This window comes from Acomys russatus, chromosome 19 (genome assembly GCF_903995435.1).
Source record: "Acomys russatus chromosome 19, mAcoRus1.1, whole genome shotgun sequence".
NCBI classification, from domain to species: Eukaryota; Metazoa; Chordata; class Mammalia; order Rodentia; family Muridae; genus Acomys; species Acomys russatus.
In genome coordinates this window covers 61,217,460-61,227,285 of record NC_067155.1, presented here as the reverse complement: position 1 = coordinate 61,227,285, position 9,826 = coordinate 61,217,460, and the positions used below count along the sequence as shown (strand labels likewise).

Sequence of the window (9,826 nt, the reverse complement as noted above, 5' to 3'; positions counted from 1 at the left end):
TGCTGTCCTTCCTCTGAGTGCCACCAGGTCTCCCCCTCCAGGGGACATGGTCAAATGTGAGGCACCAGAGTACATGAGAAAGTCATATCCCACTCTCCACTCAAGTGTGGAGACTGTTCTGACCATTGGCTAGATCTGGGTAGGGGTTTAAAGTTTACCGCCTGTATTGTCCTTGGCTGATGCCTTAGTTTGAGCGGGACCCCTGGGCCCAAATCTGCCTATCATAATGTTAACCATCGTATTCTTGGCTCTTCTATTGGACTAGGAGGATCACTGATAAGCCACTCTGATAAATCCCATAAATATTCATTCTATCAGTTCTGCTCCTCTGGAGATCCCTGACTAACACACATACACACACAGTGACACAATATAAGGACACACAAACAGCTGTCAAGATAATGTATCTTGTGGGGCTGGAAAGATAGCTCAGTGGTTAAGAGCACCGACTGCTCTTCCAGAGGACCCGGGTTCAGTTCCCAGCACCCACATGATGGCTCTCAACTGTCTGTAACTCCAGTCCCAGAGGGCCTGACACCCTCACAGACAGACATGCAGGCAAAACAACGCACATAAAAATAAATAAATTATTAAAAAAAAAAAAAAAAAAGATAATGTATCTTGGATTTGTAATCTCTGCCTCCCGACCTCCCACCTCTAGCTTTTGAGCGCATTCAAGAAGAAACCATTGCCGGGCGGTGGTGGTGCACGCCTTTAATCCCAGCACTCGGGAGGCAGAGGCAGGTGGATCTCTGTGAGTTCGAGGCCAGCCTGGTCTACAAAGTGAGTTCAGGACAGCCAAGGCTACACAGAGAAACCCTGCCTCGAAAAACCAAAAAAAAAAGAAGAAGAAGAAGAAACCATCCTTACCCAAGACTCCAAGCCAAGACAATCTCCCTGGGTCTGCCTCCTGTCGCAAACCTAGTCATCCTCCTCCAATGCCTGCTGCTCCTCCTTCCCCACAGAAACTCATCTAAGTTGTGTTTTGACACACCAGAAAGCCAGTGCATTAACGACTCCATGTCCCCCTTCAAAACATTCAAGTGACATTCAGAGTATTGGTGGTGAAATGATTGGCGTTGCATGGCCCTAAGATGCTTCATGACAGTGAACAGAAAGAGCATGTGAGCAGATCTTGTGTGAATAAATCTTGCCACTATAAACATACGGTGGACGTTGAAGTCTTAGTCTGTGTTGACTTCTGTCTGTAAAATTGCAACTGCCCTTTAACATGTCATAATACAGTTTGACTTAAGAACTAGGTGGTGAGGAAAGATCAGATGAGGAAATGGGGCAGTGATAACTAGCTCTAAGGGATGCCTGGGAAAGCTATATAGAAGCCTGCTATTTCATTAGCTCCACACACAGTCAATAAAATATTTTAACTGGAGTTACCCTTTGTAGGGAACAGTGCCCTGCCCAGAAGCTATAAGTGGCCAAATAAAAATCCCAGCGCAAGATCGGGATACTTCAGACGTTAGTCAAGGGTACCCTGGAGACTCCCAAAACAAACCAGGCTGTCACCTTTGCTCTTGGTCTCCACCAGAACTCACTAAAGCCTTATCGCTTGCTGAGTGCGATGGCATACTCCTTTAATGTCAGCACTGGTCCATAGAGTGAATCCCAGACCCACTAGGGCTACATAGTGACGTCACAGGACTTGGGGAAGTCAAATCGGTAGCCTTGCGATGCTCCCTCTGGTGGTCAGGTGTCATAGTATGGGAACTTGCCGTGCAGGCTGCTGAGGGTAAAAAGTCATCAACAGTCTTATCCGACTGTGCACCCTTCAAGATACAATAACAACCGCCTAGAAAGATATGCTCATGAGTACAATAGTGTCATGGATGTTATAGGGGGTCTGCGTCGGATTGCATTTGAGGGCTGTCTCATGGGAGGCAACACTTCCCCAGTACTGTAAACCTAGCCCAGAGCCCAGAGCTGGGGAGCTCATAGGTTTCAGGGATAAACCTAGTACTGTGATTTTGCTAAATGAACTCTAAATTCACACCTCAAAAATACAGGGCCTAAGCTGGAGAGATGGCTCAGTGGTTAAGAGCGCTGTCTGCTCTTCCAAAGGTCCTGAGTTCAATTCCCAGCAACCGCATGGTGGCTCACAACCATCTATAATGTGATCTGATACCCTCTTCTACAGATAAAGCACTCATATACAATAAATAAATAAATTAAAAAAAAAATACAGGGCCTAGAGAGATGGAAAAAATTAAATATATATGTATATTTAATATATTTATAAAGATATATATACATATATATGTGTGTGTGTGTATATATCTCCATGCCTGTAGGTCAGTGTGTCTCTCGGACTTCATCAGAGAACCTTTGCTGTGAATTGATTGTTGCACAGACCCCAGGAGGCTAAAGGACAGAATGGGTGTGTGTGGTAGGGCATGCTCAGGCACAACAGAGCATGCGTACATCACACCCCACCCTGCCAAGGCTTGGGAACCATCCAAGAAGAGGAGACAGAGAGGGGCTAAGGCAGAAAAATTGGTTTTGTTCACTGTTTCGGAGCTATCAAGCCATCATAGCGACGTGAACATGAGACGGTTCACGTCAGCCATTCGTCGCAATCCCTTTGTGGGGTCAAATGACCCTTTCACAGGGATCACATAGCACATACCCTGCATATCAGATGCTTACACTGTGATGCATAACAGTAGCAAAATTACAGTTATGAAGTCGCAACGAAAATAATTTTATGGTTGGGGGGGGCGGTCACCACAACATGAGGAACTGTATTAAAGGGTGGCAGCCTTAGGAAAGTTGAGAACCATTGGTTTACATCATTGCAGCCAGGAAAAAGTTGAACAGTGACAGGAAGAGGTCAGGGCAAGAGAATGCCCTTCCTCTTCCTACCCTACCCCACCTTCCGCAGGCTCGCCGACTCCCAGCAGTCAATTCAACCTTTGGAGCCATTAGCAGATAAAGCTATTGATTAGGACAGAGCCCTCATGGTCTCGGTCCCTCACAGACTGACCCAGAGATGGGCTTTAGCAATCTCCTAGATGATTTGTAATCCAATCAGGTCACAATCACAATTCGCCGTCACATCACCCTAATCTGACCTATGCTGCCATCTCTCCCGTCAAACTGTAACCACTGTGATCACCAGCAATTTCTTGGGTCCTCTCAGACCTGTCTTTGTTTTGGTTTTTCAAGACAGGGTTTCTCTGTGTAGCTGTGGCTGTCCTGGAACTCACTCTGTAGACCAGGCTGGCCTGGAACTCACACCTGTGTTTCTTAACTTATCATAAGCATGCAATGTGGAAGATTTTTAAACTCCTAATTTTGGCCCCACCTCTTGAGTCACTCCGTCTAGGCCAGCATGCATTTCTTTCCCTCTTCCTATCACTCACATTTTAGCATGATTTATCTTTCCTCAAGGTTCTAGTGACCATCTGAGTGACAAGAAAGTCCAAATGTGGTCTTCGCCTCTTCATTTATGGACATCTCCACGTCTTCCATGATTCCTCCCAAGGAACAAGCCTAAGATGGACCAATCATTCCTGCTTTCTCCTGCCCTTCACTTCCTACCTCCTGTCCCTACTTCCTCCTAAAGAGACTTAGGACCTGCCCCCCTTTCTTACCTCCTCTGCACCCAGTCCTTATCCAAGCCCTCACTCCACCTCCCATCCTCACCCCAAGCCCCCACCCCCACCCTCACCTTTTTTTTTTTTTTTTTTTTGATTTTTCAGAAAAGGTTTCTCTGTGTAGCCCTGGCTGTCCTAGACTCACTCTGTAGACCAGCTGGCCTCGAACTCACAGAGATCTGTCTGCTTCTGCCTCCTGAGTGCTGGGATTAAAGGCGTGCGCCACCACTGCCAGTTTACCCTACTTAGCCCACCCCACAGTGACAGACCCATCGCCCCCTCCATCTACCCTTGCATTTCTGACAACTGTCCTCAGTACAGAATGTGGCAGAGCAATCGTCCTAAATCTCCAACTCACTGTCTGCCATGTTCCTGGTTCGCCACTGCCATTAGGGACAGAGACAGAACAGACTCACCTGGCATGTGACCCAGTGGGCCACTTCCTCTTTCGCAAACAGTATTATCACTTGGCTTCCAAAACATTCTATTTTTCTCCACCCTCCTGCTCTTCCTTCTTCCTCTTTGCACCCCCAGACTCTGAATCTTGTAACTACTTCAGAGCTGTCTCCTCTCTTTCTTCTTCTTTATACAGTCCCGTTGACCTTGCGGCTCTGGCTATCTCTACGTCAGTGACATTTTCATTTGTGTTCTTTTGGCTTTTAAAATATTTCATTTTCATATGGTGGTGGCCCATGCTTTTAATCCCAGCACTCAGATGCAGAGGCAGGCGGATCTCTGTGAGTTCAGGGCCAGCCTGGACTACAGAGTGACTTCCAGGACAGCCAGGGCTGTTACACAGAGAAACCCTGTCTCAAAACCAAACAGAACAAAAACATAAAAGCAAATAAAATATTTTGTTAGCACTGTGTGTTTGAAGCATGTTTGAGTGCATACACACACACATCCAAGTAGTTTTGTTTTGTTTTTAGGTTTTTTGTTTGTTTGAGACAGGGTCTCTCTGTGTATCCCTGGCTGTCCTGAAACTCACTCTGTAGACCAGGTTGACCTCAAACTCAGAGATCCACGTGCCTCTGCCTCCCAAGTGCTAGGATTAAGGTGTGCACCACCGCTGCCCAGCCACATTCATGTTATTAATTAAACAAAAGCTGCCTTTTTTAAACATCAGTCAGAGCTAGACACTGGTGATAGTGGTGGTGCACACCTTAGTCCCAACACTTAGGGAGGTGGCTGTGAGTTCGAGTCCAGCCTGGTGCACAAAGTGAGTCCAGGACAGCCAAGGCTACACAGAGAAACCCTGTCTTGAAAACAAAAACAAAAACAAAACAAAACAAAAAGATGAATGAGAACTACGTAGAAAAATAAAACAAAGGAAGGAGCCAATAGGTTATGCATCCACGTGTGTGCGCACATGTGTGTGTGCTTGCGTGTGTGTGTGTGTGTGTGTGTGTGTGTGTGTGTGTGTGTGTGGTTTAGGTACTTATAATACCAAGGAAGGCTTACTTGAAAAGGAGACCTTGAACAAAGAGCAGAAGGCAGTGTAGAGTGAGCCGCATGGACAGTGGAGGGAAAAGGATTCTCTGTGGCTGAAAGAAAAGTAAAAGCCTGTGCAAAGGCCCTGTGGCGGTAACACACTCAAGGAGTCTGAGGGACATGAGGTCCCTAAACGGAATGATCTAGGTGGGGGGAGTTGAAAGGGGAAGGAACTGAGCATGGGGGTGGGGGGAGGGCAATGATGCAGGCTCCTGAAGACGGTTGCCGTGAATGCGATTTAATTCCGAAAGTAACGAGAACAGTTGGAGAGTTCCGAGCAGAGGGTAGATATACTCTCTGACTCTTTTTTTTTTTTTTTTCTTCTTTCGGTTGCATGCACCCCTGCACCCCCACTTCTGATCCACCTTTTTTTAAATATTATTTTTTATTTTATGTACATTGGTGTTTCACCTGCATGTATGTCTGTGTGAAGGTGTTAGATCTTGGAGTTACAGACAGGTGTGAGCTGCCATGTGGGTGCTGGGAATTGAACCCGGGTCCATCTCTCCAGCCCCTTGATCCACCTTTTTTTTTTTTTTGGTTTTTCGAGACAGGGTTTCTCTGTGTAGCCTTGGCCGTCCTGGACTCACTTTGTAGACCAGGCTGGCCTCGAACTCACAGCGATCCGCCTGCCTCTGCCTCCCGAGTGCTGGGATTAAAGGTGTGTGCCACCACGCCCGGCCCTTGATCCACCTTTTATTTACTCTCATTGTACTTATTAATTCTGCTCCTCTGTTTCTACCCCCTCATGTGTAAGTTCTCTGGAAACAGGGATTCTTGTCCGTTCTTTGGTTGTAGCCGCCCGCACGCGGGACATAATATATGCTAAGTAAGTGCTTTCTGATGACTGAGTCAGTGCAGGGAAGTGGGAATAAAGGAGTGAGCAGTGCTGTGCTCTCCCACCCAGGAATATCCCCTCCTCGACAGATTCCAAGGATTACTCATCCTGTGAGCCCCTGACGCCAGTGTCAGCCTCTGCTCGGGCCTCACGCCCTCCTTGCTGGCTGATTCCTCATTTGTCCTGAGTCTGTTTGTCTTTCTGCTGGGATTGAGTCTGGGGCTTCACACCTGCAGGTCAGGGGCTTCACACCTGCGGGTCAAGGGCTTCACACTTGCGGGTCAGGGGCTTCACACCTGCGGGTCAGGGGCTTCACACCTGCAGGTCAGGGGCTTCACACCTGCGGGTCAAGGGCTTCACACTTGCGGGTCAGGGGCTTCACACCTGCGGGTCAGGGGCTTCACACTTGCGGGTCAGGGGCTTCACACCTGCAGGAATCTCACTGCCTGCTCTTCCATTGTTCAGCGAGCCCTTTGGGACGTGATGCTGATCCTATCTTGCCTCCCAGGTATGGTGTCTGCTGGTCACTTGGTTAAAGCTTGTGTGGCAAAGCAAAACCTCTTGCCTTGACTGTGTATTTTCTCTGCTCAGTATTCCGTTTCATCAACACTAGTTTGTGAGATAGCTATTATTACTAAACCCACCTAGTGCCTGTAATCGCAACACTCAGGAGGCAGAGGCAGGTGGATCTCTGTGAGTTCAAGGCCAGCGTGGTCTACAAAGGGAGTCCAGGATAGCCAGAGCGACACAGAGAAACCCTGAGGCAGGTAGGGGGTTGGGAGAATATGAGAGTCTGGGTCAGCAAGATGGCTCAGCAGATAAAGGTGCTTGCTGCCAAGCCTAATGTCCCCAGTAATCCTTAGAACCCACATGGTAGAAGCAGAGAGCCAACCACCACAGGTTGTACTGACCCCCACATTTGTGCCATGTCATGTGCTCCTCAAAAAAAAAAACTCCACATACATAAACATAATTTAAAATGTTTTTATTATTTTAAATAAAATATGAGAGCCCAAGAGTTTTAAGTCCCTAACAAAGGGCACAAAGCTTCAAAGTATCCTTTTGATTCCAAATTCCTCTTTCCTTACCGCAACCCTGAGTCAGCCCTTTCTCTTTCTAAACCTCAGTTTCCATATGCTGTGTGGGGGCAGTTGGCCTGAATCATCTAAACAAGGTGTCTGCAGAAGGTCAAACTCAAGCCAATTTCAGTTTGCACACGTCACAGAAAGGAAACTCCAAAAGTTGAGAATCGAAACTTACAGCCCAAAAGCTGGCCAGATGCCAAGCCTGTTAAGGCGGCTCCAACCTGCTCGCCCCAGCCTCCCATCCCTCAGTACACCTGCCATGATAGTAAATCTCCAAGAAGGGGACCCCCAAGGAGCCCAGGGCTCCCAAGTTTCTCTCTTTTCCCACCCTTTTCACCATAAGGTGCTAGAGGTCAGCTGGAAGGGAGCACCCTTTAAAAAAAAGGAGGTGTGAGCCAGGAGGTGGGTGGGTTCTTGGTTATATAGGCTGCATCAGCAGGCAGGGCAGTAGCCACAGACATGGCAGTACCCCAGGAGCTGTACAGCTTCCCAGCCTCCAAGCTGGACTCCTTCGTGGCTCAGTGGGTGCAGCCAAGCCGGGAATGGAAGGAAGAGGTTCTGGAGACCGTGCAGGCGGTGGAGCAGTTCCTGAGGCAGGAGAACTTCCGTGGAGAGGCTGGCCTGGCCCGAGACGCACGGGTGCTGAAGGTGGTCAAGGTAAGACTGGGGCCTCTCCACTGCCATGCAGGATGGGGGAGAGAGGGCAGAACCCGGTGCCAGAGGGGTCCCTCTGCCTCATGGTCCCTAGTTTACACTTCTGACCTCTCAGGGCACCCCAGTTAACCCCATACTGCCTTGAAAAGAGTAAATCAATAAAGAAGGCAACAATAGACCACCTTTGGGGGGTAGAGTAGCCTAAATCCTTAACATTCTGTCATTAAGGTCTGTACCCTGTGAGAGAGACTGTTCTTCCCCCCCCCCCACCCCCCACTCCCCCGCTCTACGGATGCGCCTAACAAAGACTCAGCAGTGTAACGGCTATCATGGCTGCACCCAAGGCAAGGCCTCTCATTGGGTCCTGGGATATAGTTTGTAAAATGGAGTTGGGGGAGCCTGACCTGGAACCCTACAGCTGCAATCCCAGCACTTGGGAGCTGGAACCAAAAGGATCCTGGGTTGGAAGCCAGCCTCAGAAAAGCTGTCTCAGAAAAGCAGGGGGGAGAGGAGACAGAGAGAAAAGAGGGAGAGAGACAGAGACAGAGAGAGAAAGACAGAGAGAGGGAGACAGAGAGAGAGAGACAGAGACAGAGAGAGAGACAGAGAGAGAGAATTGCTGTTTGTTTTAATTGCACCTCCTGGGGTTGTGAGGCTCTCTTTTTCGGGATTCATGTGCTATACTGTTTTGGGGCAAAGTTCCTTGCTGTCTGCTACTCACTTTAAGTGGCTGCAATGAAGCCACGGTGGGGCTGTTTTTAGCTCAGTGCTGGAGTGCAGTCCCAGCAACATGAGGCTCTGGACTCAAGCCTTAGCACAAAAGAAAGACAGACACAGACGTGGCCAGTTCAGATGTGCTGGGCACCTGGGAGGCCTTTGTATCTTTTTCCTATTTTAACCTGTTTTAATTTTCTGATAATAGAAAGATCCTTAAAATGGAGGCCGAGCGAGGTTGTGTGGCTTGCTCAGAGTTGCACAGCTGGCGTTAGAGCTGGGGTTTAAATTTGACTACTCGAACTGCTGCCCAAGTTTCTCACTAAGATTTTTTCCCCCTTAAATCCTCTTCCTCCCAGCTGCCTTATCCAACCAACCCCCAGCCCAGCTAGGGTCGCAAACTCAAGATAGGCAGAGTTCAACAGACCCTGGGAGGGGGTGGGACAGATGCAAGCTGAAGACCCCCGAGTTTGCTTTCCAGTACCCCTGTAAAGAGCTGAGTGTGGTTGCTCACACTTATACCTCCAGCCCTGAGGAAGCAGAGGCCAGGGAATTGCTAGGACTTCCTGGCCCATCAGCCTAGAAGAATCTGCAAGCCCCAGGGCACAGTAAAAGAGCCTGTGTCAAAAAACAAAATGGACATGCTAAGGAATGGTATCCAAGGTTAACCACTAGCATGCTCATACATGCATGCGCACACACACACATACACACATGCGCGCGTGCACACACACACACACACACACACACACACACACACCATTGGAGAATTACCCTCGGCCAATTTTTTATTTAAATATTAAGAAGACCGACTCACAGAGAGGGTGACACACACTAAATTGGTCGCAACAGCCAGGCTAGAATTAAGACTCTGGACTCCCAGTTAAATAAGGCTTTAACTTTCTCTCTTCGGATGAATTTAGCAGCCTGGAGCCGCTGCCTTCCTTACAACCCATTCTGTCTCTAAGGCCTTGGGTCACATGACTTAGAAGTGGCAGTCATAGTTTTGCCCAGACCTGGACTTGACCCTGAGCTTTTTCCCTTCTTCCACTGTGTGACTCTGGCTGGACGCCTCACATCTCAAGCCCTGTGGTCTGCCCATCTGTGAGCAGCATCACAAACAACCTCTGGCGTTGCCCGGCACTGAGGAAAGCCGCCCAAAGGTTCTCTCAGGGTAAATTCTCAGAAACAAAGGTCTCCTTGCGATGCTTGCCCAGGGCTTTTCTTTCTGGCCTGTGGGACTGTCTCTTGGGCAGGGCCATTGTCTGCACCACTCCCTCGTGACCTACCTGAGAAAGGAGGATAAGCTAGAAAGTATATAGGAAGAGGAAGGCTCGGCAAATGGAATAAGTTTTGATGGCAACAGATGCTAACTGCTAAGCCTCTTTTCTCCTCCCCTTAACCTGCTAAATGAGAGCCACACCCAAGAGCAA

General features: G+C 48.5%; 1 protein-coding gene across 1 annotated transcript in view; it reads left to right on the top strand.

Moving 5' to 3' along the window:
* Positions 1–7,448: 7,448 nt before the first annotated feature.
* Positions 7,449–9,826, top strand: part of Oasl (2'-5'-oligoadenylate synthetase like) — a 17,185-nt gene continuing 14,807 nt past the window's right edge. The window contains exon 1 of the mRNA XM_051161681.1: positions 7,449–7,682. Coding sequence (XP_051017638.1) covers positions 7,485–7,682 — 198 coding nt within the window. The 5' untranslated portion in view covers positions 7,449–7,484. The remainder of the gene's footprint in view (positions 7,683–9,826) is intronic.